The following is an 18,603-nucleotide window of genomic DNA, read 5'->3' on the forward strand; positions in this document are numbered from 1 at the left end:
TATATCTATTCTTTGGTGTTCTAAAATTTTCTATCTTCTCATAAGCAGCTCCCGTTTAGTATTCTGGTTTTGAATTTGGGGTGGTTTACTGTGAGCCAAGGGTGGGTTGCTTAAGACCGCAGAACACAATGTGAGAAGCAGGATGGATTGAAAATGAATGTTTTATGAGGAAGAAGGAAGTGACTTTAAATTCTTTCTAGTAATCTTGTTTGTGATACTTCTTCCTTACAGAGTCTTGTAAATCCTTTGTATGTCATCAGCTTTTTGTTGTTTTTACTTGGCAATTTAGCATGTGCCTTTTGAATAAAACATACGGTCATTTGCTTTTGTTGAAATATGTAAACATCAAAGCAGAGAACAATGGGGTTGCTGGGCTCTTCCTTTCTGATCCAACCTCTATCTTTCTAACAATATTATCTTTCCACAACAGAACTTTGCTCATGTTCATGGATCATGATCTATGGGAAGCCCCCAGTGGCTTACCAATGTCCACAGGGTAAACGTTAGGCTCTCTAGCGGGTTCTTTGTGGTCTGTTTCTAGTCTGCCTCTTGAGCCTCGTTTCCCTCTGTGAAGGAATGTGCTAGTTCACTCACACTGAACTACTCACCCTGTCTTCACCTTGTTCGGTCTTTCATGCCTCTTTATGTCTTAATAGCCGGTCTCCTTTGTTAGGGATGGTCAACTTCTCTTCCCTTCCCTTTGCAGACATCTACCTGCCCTTCAAGATCCTGCTGTCTAAGATTCCCTCTGCTGGGACACCTGTGACTTACCTGTGCTATGACAGGTCTTGTCCCTGCCTCTGTAATAACCCATGCCACACTCTCATAATTGGTGTTTATTTATTTTTATTAAAACACTCATGTTTGTCTCTCCCACCCTTGTTTCCTATGTGTGTTCTCTATGTCCCCTGCATCTGTGTGTTGCCAGAGTGTCAGTGCCTTGTAGAGAGCAGGTGCTCAGTAAATTTTGTGAGGGAAGATGATGAACGAGGGACTGAAACTGGGTTTCATTATGATGCTTTAGGTCACTTGATTCCATTTGTTTGCTTATGAGGATTGTGCTTGGAGCATTGTTTTTATTTTATTTTACTTGGCCCTTTCCAAAAAGATCTGCCATGTGTTAGGCGCAGAGTATTTACAGTAATATCACGGGAGCAGTGATTTCTGTATCAGACCGCTTGGACTAAGTTACACTGCATTAACAAATGAGTAGGTTAGAACAGACATTCATCACTTGCAAGTGTCATACAGGCTGTGGCTGGGCTTCTCTTGTGTTCCATGTCTTGTTCGCTCTGGGACGTGGCTAAAAGAGCAGGCCCCCTTTGCCGAGCTGTGGCACAGGGAAAAAGAACAAAGTAGAACCGCACAGTGACTCTTAAAACTCAGCTCAACGTATGTCACGTGACATCCGGTCACATTTCACAGGCTAGAGGAAGTCTGTGGCCAAGCCTGATGTTAATAAGGCAGGGAAGAAGGGAGTGCATATTTGGGGACAATAATACAGATACATACTTGCCCTTTTAACTGTAGTGTATGCTACAAACTCTTCTTCTTTTGTATAACATCCTGATTTTAAGCACTCCTCTGTGATTTTAAGCTGCTGTTCTTTGCTTGAATGGCCCTTTGGAAAGCAGAACTTACGAAGGAACTTGGGCAAGTCTGGATGAAGAGGATTTGGGAATAAAATGTTCTGCCTTCACATGTTCTCTGTCTGCTGTACTAGCATTTTAAAAATGCATCTGTGTATGGGAACTATGAACTTAAATTTTTTTGATTGTTATTTATTTTGAGAGAGAGAGAGAGAGAGAGAGAGAGAGCCAGTGAGCGAGCCAGTGTGAGCAGGGGAGGGACAGAGGGAGAGGGAAGAGAGAATCCCAAGCAGGTTCTGCACTGTCATCGCAGATCCTAACACTGGGGCTCGAACTCACAAACTCTGAGCAGATCAAGAGTTGGACGTTTAACTGACTGAGCCACCCAGGTGCCCAAGACTTTAAAACAAAAAGTGGGGGGGCGCCTGGGTGGCTCAATCGATTAAGCAACCAACTTCGGCTCAGGTCATGATCTCACAGTTTGTGGATTCGAGCTCCACGTCAGGCTCTGTGCTGACAGCTTGGAGGCTGGAGCCCGCTTCGGATCCTGTGTCTTCTTCTCTCTCTGCCCCTACCCAACTTGTTCTCTGTCTCTCTCTCTCTGTCTCTCTCTGTCTCTCTCTCAAAAATAAATAAACATTAAGAAAAATAACAGTTTTCTAGGCCCAGCCCAGATATAATGAGAATTTGGGGGGTAGGGATCTGGAATGTGCACTTGACGATTTATCCAGTGATTCTGGTGGAAATCCACATGCTATATGCTGCAAATAATTCCCACTCCTGTTTTTCTGTTCCTCCTGTCATTCTCTTAGTGATGAAGGTCACTTTCATCTGATGGGGAATCAAACTGTTTCAAGGTTCAGAAGGACTTTCCTCTTTCCAGCTATCCTGTATTTCTATGGTGCAGTCCTCCAGAGGCCTGAGTTTGGAAGCTTTGGGTGCTGACGTAGGCCCTGTATCCCAGCAGTGGCATAAATGGGAAAGTCTACTTAACACTTTAAACTCTTGTCTTCGATTTCCTGCTTGCCTGATTTTGGCCCATACACCTTAGGGAACTGAAAAATTTATACTCTACCATGCAGTTAAGTATGGTAACCTCTAGCCATGTGAGGCTATATAAATTAAAATAATAAAATTAAAAATTCATTTATTCAGTCTCCCCAGCTTTCTGTTATTTCTAGTATTTTGTAATTACAAACGATGCTATAGTGAAGAACTTGTTCCCATGTGGTTTTGTGTCTTTGATGTTTATTTTATTTATTTATTAAAAAAATTTTTCTTTAATGTTTATTTTTGAGAGAGAGAGAGAGAGAGTGCGAGCGTGAGTGGGAGAGAGAGACACACAGAATCCAAAGCAGGCTCCAGGCTCTGAGCTGTCAGTACAGAGCCCGACATGGGGCTCGAACTCATGAACCACAAGATCATGACCTGAGCTGAAGTGAGACGCTTAACCGACTGAGTCGCCTAGGCACCCCACATTTATTTGTTTTTGAGAGAGAGAGACAGAGCATGAGTAGGGGAGGGCCAGAGAGAAAGGGAGACACAGAATCCGAAGCAGGCTCCAGGCTCTGAGCTGTTAGTACAGAGCCCGATGTGGGGCTCGAACCCATGAACCGTGAGATCATGACCTGAGCCGAAGTCGGACGCTTAACCGACAGAGCCACCTGGGTGCCCCGGTTTTTGTGTCTTTGGTATGCCTTCAAGGTGTGTTCCTACGATGGGCATCCTGAGCCTACAGGCAAGCGTTGTGTCGGCATTGCCAGAGTTTCCTTCGGGGCGGTGGGGACGGGGGATGGTTGGTCCAGTTGACATTCCTACCAGCGGTATAAGACCATGCTTGTCACTCTACAGTTTTGTGGACAGAATTCATTGCCATAGTTTAACATGTTTACTAATGTGGGAAGTGGAAAGTGGTATTTCAGGGGTTTTTTAATTTGCATTTAATTATGAGTGAACTTGAAATGTCCTCATGTATTTGAGGGGATTATCTCTTTTTTGGTGATTTGTCCATTCCTGTCTTCTCCCCGTTTTTCATTTGGATTTTTGTTCCTTTGTGCTTTGTTTTTGTAGAAATTCAATTACATTGGCATAATTACCCCCGTTTTTAATGGTATGGATTGTGTACATTTCTTTCAGTTGGTAGATTATCTTTTGACTCTGTCTCTGGTGGGTTATGTCAGCCAGAATTTTTATCTCTATGTGTAGACAAATTGAGCAATTTTTTACTGCCTCTGTATTAGGAGTCATGGTGAGCAAGCCTTTTCCTCCAAGGTCAAAGAAGAATCCACTCATTTTCTTTCAGTACTTGTGTGATTTTATTTTTCTGTGTGGATCCATAATCTACTTGGAGTTCATTTTTTTGTGTGGTGACATGAGGTCTAATTTCTTTCCTCAGATGGCTACCTAGTTGTCCCAGCACCATTTATTACAAATTTGGTCTTTTCTAGAGTGATTTGAGATGCCACCTTTGTCTTATATCAGATTTCCATTTAGTTCTAATTCTAGACTTAAAAAAATTTTTTTGCAAGTTTATTTATTTTTGAGAAAGAGAGACTGAGTGTGAGCGGGGGAGGGGCAGAGAGAGAGGGAGACACAGAATCCAAAGCAGGCTCCAGGCTCCAAGCTGTCAGCACAGAGCCTGACGCGGGGCTTGAACTCATAAACTGTGAGATCATGACCTGAGCCAGAGTCAGATGCTCAACTGACTGAGCCACTCAGGCTCCCCTAGAGTTTTTATATTGTTACTGGTTTGTCTGTACACTGGGACCAACTGTTTAATTATAGAGATTTTATAGTGTGCTTTTAAAGTCTGGTAAGGGTGGTGTTCCTTTATAGTTTTTCTCCCTAGGTTTGTTTTTTTTTTTAAGCTATTCTTATAAAAGTTTGTTTCTTCATCTGAACTGTAGTACAACTTGTTTGATTCCATAAAATAGCTTATATTTACTGTGATTATATTAAATTTGTAAATTAGCCTAGCAAGACTAATATTTATTTATTTATTGAAGTTTTAAGGTTCAGTTAATTAATTTCATGCACATGCACGAGCATGAGCTGGGGAGGGGCAGAGAGAGCAAGAGACCAGTATCTCTATAACATCCAGTCATCCTATTCAAAAAGAGGGGGTATCCCTCTTGCACTGTTGGTGGGGATGCGAACGGGTGCCTTTGGAAAATAGTGTGGAGGTTTCTCAAAAAATTAAAAATAGACCTATCCTATGACCCAGTAATAGCACTGCTAGGAATTTACCCAAGGGATACAGGAGTGCTGATGCATAGGGGCACTTGTACCCCAATGTTTATAGCAGCACTTTCAACAGTAGCCAAATTATGGAAAGAGCCTAAATGGTCATCAACTGATGAATGGATAAAGAAGTTGTGGTTTATATACACAATGGAATGCTACGTGGCAATGAGAAAGAATAAAGTATGGCCTTTTGTAGCAACGTGGATGGAACTGGAGAATGTTATGCTAAGTGAAATAAGCCATACAGAGAAAGACAGATACCATATGTTTTCACTCCTATGTGGATCCTGAGAAACTTAACAGAAGACCATGGGGGAGTGGAAGGAGGAAAAAAAAAGTTACAGAGAGGGAGGGAGGCAAACCATAAGAGACTCTTAAAAACTGAGAACAATCTGAGGGTTGATGGGGGGTGAGAGGGAGGGGAAAGTGGGTGATGGGAATTGAGGAGGGCACCTGTTGGGATGAGCACTGGGTGTTGTATGGAAACCAATTTGACAATAAATTTCATATTAAAAAAAAAAGAGAGGGTATCATTCTATTCTGTCTTTTTTTTACTGTCTTTCAGGTGTATTAAAAATGTTCTTCATGTAGCTTGTGCACATTTTTTGTTAAATTTATTCCTAAGCCTTTAGTTTTCTCTTTTTCTATTATAAATTAAGTTTTCCCTACCTTCACTTCCTCTGTTTGTTGGTTTTATATATGAAACCTATTCATTTTGTATGTTAATTTTGTATTCTGCCCCTTTACTAGTTTCTTGTATTGCTTTATTCTCTGGGGTTTTCCAGATATCCTGTCTTATCATCTGCTCCTCATCTACTTGCCTGTAGCGCATAATTTTAAGATATTTATTTATTTATTTATTTATTTATTTATTTATTTATAATTCATTTATTCATTCATCCATTTATTCAGTCATTCATTTAATGTTTGTTTATTTTTGAGAGAGAGAGAGAGAGAGACAGAGCACAAACGAGGGAGGAGCAGAGAGAGAGGGAGATACAGAATCTGAAGCAGGTTCAAATGCATGGCTCAAACCCATGAACCGTGAGATCATGACCTGAGGTGAAATCGGACGCTTAACCAACTGAGCCACCCAAGACTGTTCTTTAAAACAAAATTATAATCTTCCTACACTTTACCTTGCTGTGTAGCATGGAGAATAATCTGCTACTCATGGTGGGGAAGACTCACTGACTTCCTAGAAAGTTTTAAAGGGGCTCTTTTTTGTTAGCTCGAGGTGGGGCAAATGATGGTTTAATAGTCACTACTGAGATATTAGGGCAGGCTTGATGGAAATAAGAGGAAGTGTGTTTTACACTTCATGAAGCTAGACATCTTGTAGGTAGATGAACAGAGCACGAATGGTAAGTGCCTTAAAATGGTGATCATTACAATTTATGTGCTAATAGATTGCATTAGGAAAGATATACTGAATGGCACAGGAAGCAAACAAAAAGCTGCCATAGGAATATAAAGAGGAAAAAATAATTTATGTATCAGAGTAGAATGAGGATAGAGTCTTTGGATTAACATTTATTGAGCATATGTAAGAGGCTGTAAGAATCTGGCCAAGTCCAATTGAAGTTCAAGCCAGGCAGAGATACAACTGGATTATTAGGGAGGTCGTAGATAGGGCAAGACTGAGTTTTCGAGAAGTACACTACGACAAGGAGACATAATCAGACTAATAGCATGTTTAGATGAAGGCAAGTAATTGAATTTGAGTGAACTAAAATTTGCATAGAGGTTTGTAGGACCAGAACAGTGAGCTGGCACCAGGCACGAAGGACTTGAGTGGAAGGCAGAAAGTTCATTTTTTACCTTTCACATCGTAGGACTGCAAAAGGGTTTTCAGCAGGAGATTTTGAACACATATGATCAAGTATGGACTTTAGAACCTTTAACTTCCAAGTGATTCTTTAGTGTCGCAGGGAGGGCAGGAAAGGAAGCAGGGGAATCCAGGGAGACATCAAAGAGTTTGGCTTCTGCTGCAGTTGGTTTTCCATTTATTCCTTTTCATTCAAACTGGTTTGTTTTTTTTCATTTTCCTGTAGGAGTTGCATTGTTGAATACTGTAGTTTTTGTCAGTCTCTCCCATTCTTACTGTGAAATGTTCCCGCGGGCCTGTTCCTGCAGGCTGTGGGGCTGTGAGAGCAGGTATCCTTAGCCCTGGTCTTGCAGCCAGTTGCCTGCATTTGACTCCTGGCCTGACCACAGCCAGCTTTGTGCCGTGAGCAAGTTATAGGGCCTCTTGGGGCCTCAGTTTCCCCTTTATGTAGAATCGAAATAGAACTAGTATTAACCTTACAGGGTGGTTTGAGGAATTGAGAATTCATGCATGTGAAGCACATAGAAATAGTACCTGGCACACAGTAAGAAATCAGGAAAAGTTAGCGATTTTAATTAAACAGTAATGACTTTTACTGTGCCCTGTTTGTCTCTTTAACCAGTCTGTCACTTTGCAACCTTGGATAACTGTCACGTGTCGATGTCAAGTTAATGGGATGTTTTTCTCTTAACACCTTGAAGAAATCTGTAGAACTCCTGTAACCATACTACCTCAGAAAACTGTACTTTCCTCATAACCTTGAATGTTTCTTCTTCCGTCCATCCATGTGATTTTTCCAGCGAGACGATAGATGCCTTTGGTAGCTTCTCTCCATCACTTTCTTATCTGTTTTGTGAATTTCTGCTAAAATGCTGAACCCCACTAGGTCTTTATTATGGAAATTATTTTGTCATTGAGGGCTCTAAACTTACTTTGTCATTGAATAGGGCTCTAAGAATATAGTTTCCGCTTTCTATTTTCATTTCTTTGGTGGTAATCATGTCAGCGTTCTTCACGTATTAATTTATTTAGTCCTCACAACTGTGACATTATGGAGAGTTGTTAATATCCATTTGTATAGATGAGAAAAACAAGGCACAAATACAGTATTTTTATATCCTAGAAAATACTCCAGAATGGGAGTCTGATTTGCGATGGAAAGGGTGTGTCCTATAGAAGACAGTGACCCAAAGTAGCCATTCTTTCTGCACCAGAGTGTGCTCTGTGATTTGAATATTACTGCATTACAGTGTGACTTCTTTTGAATAGACTGTCAGTGCTATTTAGTTACATGACTAATATATAATGCATACTGAAAAATAGTAGGTTCAAACATCTCTGAATATTAGTTAAGGAATTTTATATATTTTTGTAATTGAAACACATAAAACTTGGCTTTAGGGTTAGAAATGTTTTTAATGAAGTGCCTTTTTAATTCACTGTGTTTCTTCTATCCACTTTATCTTGAATGGGTCATAAATTGAAGAATCTGTTTTCAGCAGATGCAAAGATTATGGGTACAAATTATCTTTTCTAGCTGATTCTGTAATTAAAATGTGATTTCATTCAGAATTATTAAAGACCCCAAAAGTCTGTAAGCTAAAGAAAAATCAAGATTTGTTTTTGCAGGTGATTAATTGCACTATTTAATATTCTATTGACAGTTGTACTGGGCTAGGGAAAAACGGACTATAAATCTGACTCTTACTACAGCATGCTTTATTTTCTCTGTAGCTGCAGCAAAAAATTATTCCTGATCAGGACCAACTGATGGCAGTCGCTCTAGAGTGTATCTACAACTGTGAACGAAATGACCAGCTGTCCCTTTGTTATGACATATTAGAATGTCTTCCACAAAGAGGATACGGGTGAGAATCCACAGTGTGCCAGTCTTATTGTCGTCTTTTTTGTCCTAACAGCTGAAACGAAAATGTTGTTTCCCTGAGTGTTCATTAGAGAGAATTTGGGGAATATAAAAACATGTACAGAAGAAAATGAAATCATCTGCAAACCTGTAGCCTAGAGATAAACTTTTGTTTTTCCAACAGTGTATGAGCAGTCACTGTAATTTTGTCAACTTGGATAAATTATCCATTAAAAAACAAACAAAAATACCACCACCACGATGAAAAATACTTAATTTTAAGTGCATAGACAGTGATATCTCTGTTTTCAGTTGTGTTTTTCATGAAGCTTTTTTCACATTTATGGGCTTGGGGTAATCTATGAATTATTTGTTCTGGGCCCTTGCCTACAATAAGCATGTTAAGTAATCATGGATGAATATAAATAATTTTATTTTACTTTATTTTTCTTTCAGTTTTATTGAGCTGTAATTAATATACAGCACCATGTAAGTTTGAAGTGTTTAACGTAATGGCTGGATATCCATACATTGTAAAGCGACAAGTCTGTTTGGTTAACATCCCTCATCTTCTACAGTTACATACATACACACATACATACATAAATAAGTAAGTTTTCTACCTTGTGATGAGATCTTTTACTCTTCTGAATATAGCATACAGCAGTGTTTTGGTTGGTTTCAGTTGTTTGCCCAGATTGTTCCTTGACTGGAACATGTTGCTTCATAACCATCTTAGCACATTATGTCCCCTGTACGTACTTCTCTCGCACCTGGAAGTTTTATACATTTTGACCACCTTTATTCGGTTCCCACTCTACCCACTCCCATCCCCCGTAACCACAAATCTGATTTTTTTCTATGAGGAGGTGGTGGTGGTTTTTAGATTCCACATATAAGTGAGACTGTCTTATAGTATTTGTCTGTCTTTGACTTATTTCTCTTAGTATAATGCCCTTAAATCCCATCCATGTTGTCATAAATGGCAGGATTTCCTTCTCTTGTGTGGCTGAATAGTATTCCACTGTGTACATGTAAATAGCACTTTTTCTTGATTTATACATCTGTTGACGGACACTTAGGTAGTTTCCATGTCTTGACTGTTGTGACTAATGCTGCTCCCTCTCTCTTTTCCTTTAAGGAGATTTTTATTTTTTGTGAAATGAATGATAGAAATCACCAATTTTGCATCCCAGTGTGAAATAATGGTTTCATGCAGTCATTCACGGGACTGCGGTCAGGTGAAAGATTGATGGGTAAAAGATATTTGCGTGATACCAAAGTATTAGCTCAGCATATTTTTAATATATTTCTTTTGTTATTTCAAAGGGGAGATTTAGCTTTATAAAGTACAAGTCTAACTGCCACCATCTTTAATCAAGCTACCACGTGTGGTATCACGGTCAGCCTGGTGTTCTGTGCCTCCTGCAGAGATGCATTACGAGTAAAATTGTTCACTCTGAATCTACAGTCCTTGAGCTGAACTTCTGCTTTACAGTAAATCCGGGGATAGGGGAGCAAGTCCAAGAACACATGAAGGAAACAGATACATATGGAGGGTGAGGCACTCTGCAAGTCAACTGGTCTTCTCACTTTGAAAAGCCCGCGTCATGGAGAGAAACAAATGAGTGGGGGTGGGAGGTGCCGATCTAAAATCGAGAGTCCAAACGGACATCATCATCTCCTAAATTTTAACTATAAAGCAATGTATGCACATCATGAAAGTGAAGGAATTGAAAGACTTGTGATCGATAAACAGTTGATTGCTGCCCCCCTTCGTCATGCTTGAACACCTGTCTTCTAACAGGAACACTTGTGTAGATAACGGTTTTCTTCTGGTCTTTGCCTGCCTCCTCTAAAACAGTAGGCTCATGCTGCTGCCGCAGTGCTACATGATTCTCGACTTCCTTTCATGGAGGTCTACCTCTCCTCATACCTGCTTGTCCTACTGTTCTGTCAGTGTGGTTAAGGCCGTAGTTTCATCACTGTGTTAGTAAATGTTGTTTCTACAGAGCTGGGTATGATTATATTTCCTTTTTTTGCAGCGTTTTGTTGTCCCTGAATTGGATCATTTCTTTTTTTGTTGTTTGCTTTGTGCCCATTTATCTCCTTCAGTCTTCCGACGGAACGTAAAACTCTTCTTTACAAAGATATCTCAGTTCCTTCCCTTTTTCTTGTCTTCTCTCCCCCGTCTTCCTTTTGAAGCCTCCGTCTTGGACTTGTCTTTTCTCTTGCTTTGATGTGAATTAATTGTTGTGTGTTCTGAGCAACTGCCATCCCGGGACTTGCTGCGCCTCTCTTGTGTTGCATATTGCATTTCTGAGATCTCTTCTCTTCTCCTTCCTTCGCTTATTCTCTCATTTTGATGGAGCAAAATCTTAATAGCTTCCTGTCAAAGGTTACATGGAGGCATTTTGATTTGAAGACTGTCCCATGTCAGAAAGATAACCAGAATTGCCCCCTTAAACTTGATAGTAGGCTTGGCTGTGTCTGCAGTTCTAGGTTTATAATTATCTTTTCCTTGTGAGTTTTGAAGGCATCCGTCTTGTCCTCTCCTCCCAGGATTGTCAGGTAGTCCCATATCATTCTAAGTTGTTACTTTATATATGGCTTTTCTTCCTTTTTGGATATTTCAATACCTTCTCTTCATCTCTGTATCGTAAGGGTGTGTTTTATTGTGAGTCTAAATGCATTGTTGTGGTGTTCATTTAGTCAGTCTGTTCCAGTCTGGAAACTCTTGTCTTTCAGATCATTGGGAAATTTTCTTATATTGTTTCCCTAATCAGTTTCCTTGGTAATTTTATTTTTACTTCCTTCCCTTTTTTTTTCTTTTTTACTCTTTTTCTTTCTCTATTTTTTTTTGCACTTTCTTCTTTGTTTACTACCCCTTTTATTCTTTTGCCCACTTTTTGATCTTCTGTTAAATGATCTAAGAGTGTCTTCAGTTTTATCTTCTCATCCCTCTTTCAAATTTTAAAATTTAGTTTGGCTTTCTTATTTAAATTCCAGGAACATTTAAAATAAAATAGTATCCTAGTCTTGTTTCAGAGATGCACATGTACCTGTTCCTCTGTTCCCTGCATTACCCACGTTCTCACCATGGTCTCTCAGTATTCATATCCTGTTTGTTTGTATCTCTGCTTTTACCATTAGGGACTTTCCTTCATGTCCAGTGATTCTTGGCCATTACTTTATATCTAAGACATGAAAAAGCTGTCTGGCAGCCTATGACAGGCTGAAGCCTTTTCATGGTAGGAGTGCTTGAGGGGTGGCCTTGTGTGTGAGCACCTCATTTGTCCTCTTGTTTCAGGTTTCAGTTTTGAATGTTTTGTGTCTGTGGTGCTCTCAGATGTTGTCCATTATGTCGTAGAGATGTTGGGTAGTTTGGAGATCTTGATCGTTCATCTCCCCTCAGCAAGGGTCTCAGTACTGACCACCAAGAAGGAATGCAGGCAATGAGACTTGTCAAAGTAAAGCTAAATGGAGACCATAGTAGTGCTTAATACATCCTTTCCTTCCTTGGTCTCAGTTGAAGGAATCTTCATGTAGGGAAAGGTAAATCACGGAGTGACTCTGCACATATGTCTTACCCAGACCTATACAGCTGTGACCATAGGCCACCTCCCATCCTTAGTCAAGAGCAACAGGAACAGCAGGTGTGTCTGTGGGAACCGTGGGCCCCCCTGAGAGCCATGGGCCTTCACTAGGCAGCAGAAGGCTGGTAAAGGGACTGTAGTAACCGATTTGTAGCAACCTACGTTCGGTTACCGAATGTAGTAGCTGATTTTGTACCCATCATTTTGAAACCTCAACCCAGTGGCTGTCAGGGTGTTAGTAGTAAAACTACTCTTTGCAGAGGGTTACAAGAGACGCAGAGGCCTCTCTTAACATCTGTGTCCGGAAGCAGAGTGATGGGAGTTTTTTCCCTTCGATGGCCCAGCTGGGAAACTTGATGGTCTGTCTTTCAGCTCTGTGCCTCTGTTGTGGTCTTTGAATCTGCTAGTCAAACTCATTGACGTCCAAGTAATGTGCGTAATTTTTAGGAATAAATGTATTAGACTTTGTTTTTCAGGAAGATAAAATAAGCATAAATATCAACTAGAGCCTATCTATTAATTTTTGAACAGTAATTTGCCTACTGTAAAGTATCAGTGGAATGATATTAAAAGAACATTTTTTAATGTAGACATTACAGTTACATTACAGAATTAGTGTGGTTTTGAAGTGTCTAGGCTAAGAAATGTCTCAAATGTCTTGGCTTTAGATTAATGATACTTGATCTAACAGATTTTTTTTTTTGTAAATAAAAAAAATAGCCTGATACTCTCTTGTTTTCCATTTATTTCTTAATGATTATATTTCACATTTATAATTTTCTAAATAACATGTCATTTTAAATTAGCCCCATATTAAAATTCAGAGCCTCAGAGTATTTTCTGAGGTTCTCTTTGTTCTTCATGCCAAGTTTGTCAGTTTGTATTTTCCTGTGATTAGTTGTTTGTTTTTAGCAGTTACACGATTATTTACCAAATGGTAAACTATGTGTTTTTTCACCATGAAATGAACACTTATTTAACCTCATTAATTTTTCGTGTACCTTATGTAGGCAGCATGTTCAATCTGGCTGAAAAAAAAAAAACTTACTATGTTCGTGAATATCAATTCACAACGGAGGAACACCATATTCTTGAAAGTCAGTGACAAATGTTTATTGTAGAGCTACACAATGATAGTTAAGAAATTACTGTCATGGGTTAATAGAAGGTAGCTGTGACAATTGACCTTCTGAAGGACTTTAAGTGGAACATACCCTAACTTAACACTCTAGGTCAAGGCCTCAAATTGGTTTTGAAGGATAGTGTAATCTTTGTAAATTGCACAAATAATTGCCAAATAGATTGAGACCAGGAAAGATTGATAGTTTTATAGTGAGTATTTTTGGGGGTTCAAGTTAGGGCATTTTTAATTTTCTAAGTTCAGATGAAGAGTTTTATTCGGTCATCTTACTAATAAAACCCTAAGACCTGGCTGGGATTCAGTTGCATCATTGGGGTGGGGAGCACTGGAGAGCATCAGGTGCCGTGCTGCTCGGCTGAGGGCAGTCCCTCCATATTAGGGACACAGAGTTGTACCGGATGGAAGGGGACTTTAATAGTAGTGTCTCAGCCTTTGTGCCAAATCCCTGCATTCACTTGTACGTGTGTTGTTCCATACTAAATCTACCAGCCACATTTGTATTAGTGTATGATGTTTGCCATGATAATGTTTCTCCTAGTCCCCTGTCCACATGCTTCCTCAGAGAGGCCTTGCTTTTTATCTCCACTACCTTCCAGGGATTATCTACATGATAGCCTTGCTTCTTTTTGGTTCCTTAATATTGAAGTGGGTGCAGAGGGAATGATGACATAGAAGAAATCTTCTGAGTATATAGAATCCTGATGGAAACTTCTAGGGGGTGGTAGGGATATAGACAGGTGGAGGAGAAAGCCAATGTGCAGGGCCATGCTTCCTAACCTGTTTTCTTGGTTAAAAGAACAGAACCAAATGGTGATTTTACTTTCTACCTCTTTTTTTTTTTTTTTAAGAAAAGACTAAAATTGACTTATAATTCTTTGTTGCTTTTAGCAGAATTGAGCAAAAAGTTCTTCAGTAAATACCTGTCCATATCATGCTAATCAGTAATAGAGAATATCATTCTAGTCCAATATTTTTTTTTTAATTTTCATCTCTTGAGTTGTGAAAGATGCTGGCTGAATGCATTCAGGAGATGACTAAAATTTTGCCCAGGCCGTGTAATATTGTTGTATATTAACTATAAGGGAAACATCGTTTCTCTTTTTCACTTCATTGAGTCTTATATTTCATATAAGAAGCTACTCCTGAAACTTGTTAATTTTTTTTCCTCTTAATCCTTTAGTCCTAAAACCGAGGCAACCGCAGCTCTTCATGATATGGTCGACCAACTGGAACAAATTCTCAGGTGAGAAAAATGAATCTGTTGGCTTTGTGCTGAGGGAGGAGGTCTGTCCAAGAAATACTACCTTTAGTATGTCTAGTGTATTTCCAGTTCGACTTTATATTTGAGTGCATTTTCTTAATGCAAATGTACAGCTAGCCTATGTAGAGTAGTAAGAGCCTGGACGTTGAAGACTGGCAGACCTGTGTTCAAATCTAAGCATTGCCACTTACAGCCTCTGTGATACTTGAGCCTTCGGCTTTCTTTTTAGAATTTCAAACTCATGGAGATTATGGGATTAATGTTAGATGAAGTTTTTAAAATGCCTCCTACGCAGAAATGTTAGTTTCTGCAGCAATTACTGTATCTTTCAGCAAACAATATTTATTATACTCCTGACTTTCATTTTTTGGGCATATTGCACTTGATGGACTATCTGAACTAGATCAAACTGCACTAAAGCCTTCAAGTAACTCTGTAGTCATATTCTTTACTGTCAAAATGAAGCATTAAACTTTGTCTTGGAGCCTGAAATTTCCCAATTTAGTATTTAGGAAGTCATGTGCTGTTTACTAGTATTTATATGTGTATATGAAGATGCTTGAGTAATTTTTAAATATCTGTATTAAAATTTTAGGGATAAGAATTTTTCCAATATATATAATTATAGAATAATAGGTAATACCATCACTTTATAGTGGTGATAAAATAGTGAAGTATATAATTTGGAGTCTACTAATTAGAAGTTTTATTCATTCAATTTCAGGGGCTTGAGTATAAAAATGTTTCAAGTTGTATTTAAGGAAACAGTGTTTTTATGTGCTGTGTATGTATGGGAGTTTAATGAAGAATTAATTGTTCAGTTGCCTCTAGACCTCTGTTTCCTCTATTTATTATTGCCTAGACTGAAAGGTGTTACTTTGTGTTCTGAAAGTTACAGGTTTTTTTTTTTTTTTCTTGAAAAATGCTTAATAAATCAAGCTTGCTCTTTGTTTTCAAGCTTTGCTTATTTTAGGTTGGCTGTGTTTCTTCTGTCCCCAATGTCCCTGAAAAGTTGAGCATCGTTTTGAGTAAAGCTTAGTGGATTAAACCACTATACAATCATTCCTTACAAATTTGAGGATTACAATTTTTTTCGTCTAATGAAATTGAGAACAGTTATCTCAAAAAGATACAGTAAAATAAACACAGTATATTTCACCATATGTTCCCTGGGCATAACCATGAGTGGTCCTGATGTCACATTATGCTCTTAGAACCTCAAGGAAACAGTAACCCTTTGTCAGTTTCTGGATGGTACCCATGCCTTTGCCTCTTTAGTTTAAGTCATTTTTTAAAATAAGGACTTTTTATTTCTGTTCCACTTCATAGCCACCAATTACTGAAAAATGTTTTAGCGTACCTAATACCAGGTGACATGACCCATGAAACCCATTCTCATGAAGAGCTAGTTAAGTCTAACCAGTCACTCTGTGAGTCCAGTAGTAGTTAATTCATAAATGTGAGGTGCGGGGAGGCAAACCAGGTCTCAAGAAGATTCATATGAGACAGAATTTGTGACATATTTTATATTTTTATAGAATAGATTTTGGAGGGAGATTAAGCCTTGTGGTATTTCTGGGGCTCCAACTCTAAAATTGTTTCTTTTTTTTCTTTTTTAAATTTTTTTCTTTTTAACGTTTGTTTATTTTTGAGAGAGAGAGACAGACAGAGCATGAATGGGGGAGGGTCAGAGAGAGAGGGAGACACAGAATCGGAAACAGGCTTCAGGCTCTGAGCTGTCAGCACAGAGCCTGACGCAGGGCTTGAACTCACAGACTGCGAGATCGTGACCTGAGCTGAAGTTGGACGCCCAACTGACGGAGCCACCCAGGCGCCCCGTTTATTGCTTTTCTAACAGCCTTGCCTATAATAAGTTACTCAGCAGGTTTGTTCAGAGTTAAAGCTTGGTATTGAAATGATAGATTTTGCTTGTTTTACTGATTTGATGCTTTTAGAGTACAGGAAAATTACAAAAACTATTTTTAGATAAAGACATGTCATACTTTTGAAAAAATAGTTACTAGTTCTAAGTACATTGTCATAAGAGTATGGGATATAAAATTGGATACATAATTGTTAACTTTTTTTGGCTGAGAATTAATGTAATTTGTAAAATTGGGTCATTCTGTATGCTATATATTTTTTTAAATACTAAACACCTAAATGCTACATGTATAAGATTCTTAGATTTTTTGGTTTGGTAAGAAGACTTTAAAATATCCTTTTCTCGGGGCGCCTGGGTGTCTCAATTGGTTAAGCGTCTGACTTCAGCTCAGGTATGATCTCACAGTCTGTGAGTTTGAGCCCCATTTTGGGCTCTGTGCTGACAGCTTAAAGCCTGGAGCCTGCTTCAGATTCCGTGTCTCCCTTTCTCTCTGCCCCTCCTCTGCTCATGCTCTGTCTCTCTCTGTCTCAAAAATAAATAAAAACATTAAAAAAAATTTAAAATATCCTTTTCTCACTTTAAGTGTGTCAGAGCTTTTGGAGAAACACGGACTTGAGAAACCGATTTCGTTTGTTAAGAACACTCAGTCTAGTTCAGAAGAGGCCCGCGCGCTGATGGTCAGATTGACCAGGCATACTGGTCGGAAGTAAGTAATGAACAGAATTAATCAATACTTGTATATGGTTAAAAATAGTAGTATTTTTCTTTTTTTTTTAATTCATTGAGTTATAACTGACCAACAATAAATTGCACATATTTAAAGTGTAGAATTTGTTAAGTCTTGATATATGTATATACTCATGAAACCATCTCACAATCAAGGTAATAAATATATCTGTCACTCTTAAAAGCTGCTTTTTGCCTCTTTATGTTCCCCTCCCTTCAGCTTCTCCCCATCACTCCCTCACCCCTACCCTAGACTACCACTGATCTGTACTTTTATCACACTTTGTTGACCTATTCACCTGTTTAGGGACATGTGGGTTGTTTTGAGTTTTGGCTTTTACAGCTAAAGCTATGAATATTCATGTACCATAAAATATTCCTGATATTTTATTTTCTTGTGTTATTATAAATAGAATTATTTTCTTAATTTCATTTTTGTATTGCTCACTCCTAGTGTATAGAGTTATTGGTATGTGTTAAAATATATTTTTAAAAATTTTGATATATATTGAGCTTGTGTCTTCCTACCTTGCTGGACTCCTGCGTTGGTTCCAGTAGGTTTTCCTGAATATTATGCCATCTGCAAATAGAGACAGCTCTAGTTCCTTGTATACAATTTTCCTCTCTCTTTCCTTTTATTGGTGTTAGCATGATGTGTCTTTTGGTATATAGCATGGTATACCTTTAACGTTTAATTAATTTATGGTTTTGTATTTGAAGTGTGTTTTTTGTAGGTAATACATAAGTTAGGCCTTTCTGTCAAGGTCTGAGCTGGAGAGAGCCAACCTGCCACGTGCCACATAGTTATGGTGGGACTGTAAGGGCATTAAGACCCTTCAGACTTACTTATAAACAATAACAACCTTGAGATGGTAGATGGGTGAACATACACCACCCAGATGTCTCCGGGAATCCTGTCCCAGTCAACAGTAGCAAACTGCTTGGTGGTTTGCTCAAGGAACTCTCCTTCCTAAGAAATCCCCTGGCATTTTGTATTTGTCTCTCCCTATCTCTGTCTTTTTCACTAGTGTACTCATAGTGATTGATGTGTGTGCCTTATGTTCCTTTTGAGATCATAAGCTTCTCTGGGGCAAGTGTTATAGTTCCCATACATCTAATAAAGGACCTCATATATCGATGGTCCTCTCCCAATAATTATTAAATGAATAATTTAAAAAGTTTTCACAACTCAAGTCTTAAGATTTTTTTTTTTTAATCTTTATTTATTTTTGAGAGAGACAGAGTGCACGCTGGGGAGGAACAGAGAGAGGGAGACACAGAATCCGAAGCAGGCTTCAGGCTCCGAGCTGTCAGCACAGAGCCCGATGCGGGGCTCGAACTCACAAACCGTGAGATCATGACCTGAGTCGAAGTCGGACGCCTAACCGACTGAGCCACCCGGGTGCCCCTTAAGATTTTTTTTAAAAAACTATAAACAAATGGTCAATATTTCTGATCATGTTGACTCTA

At 38.9% G+C, this 18,603-nt stretch overlaps 1 protein-coding gene across 2 annotated transcripts in view; it reads left to right on the top strand.

Annotated features, from left to right (window-relative positions):
• NBAS (NBAS subunit of NRZ tethering complex) overlaps nucleotides 1-18,603 on the top strand; it is a 339,195-nt gene that overhangs the window by 141,810 nt on the left and 178,782 nt on the right. For both annotated transcript variants that reach the window (XM_043604496.1, XM_043604497.1), the window contains 3 exons: nucleotides 8,395-8,528; nucleotides 14,442-14,504; nucleotides 16,991-17,113. In XM_043604496.1, coding sequence (XP_043460431.1) covers nucleotides 8,395-8,528; nucleotides 14,442-14,504; nucleotides 16,991-17,113 — 320 coding nt within the window. The remainder of the gene's footprint in view (nucleotides 1-8,394; nucleotides 8,529-14,441; nucleotides 14,505-16,990; nucleotides 17,114-18,603) is intronic.

Source organism: Prionailurus bengalensis, chromosome A3 (genome assembly GCF_016509475.1).
Source record: "Prionailurus bengalensis isolate Pbe53 chromosome A3, Fcat_Pben_1.1_paternal_pri, whole genome shotgun sequence".
Classification (NCBI taxonomy): domain Eukaryota; kingdom Metazoa; phylum Chordata; class Mammalia; order Carnivora; family Felidae; genus Prionailurus; species Prionailurus bengalensis.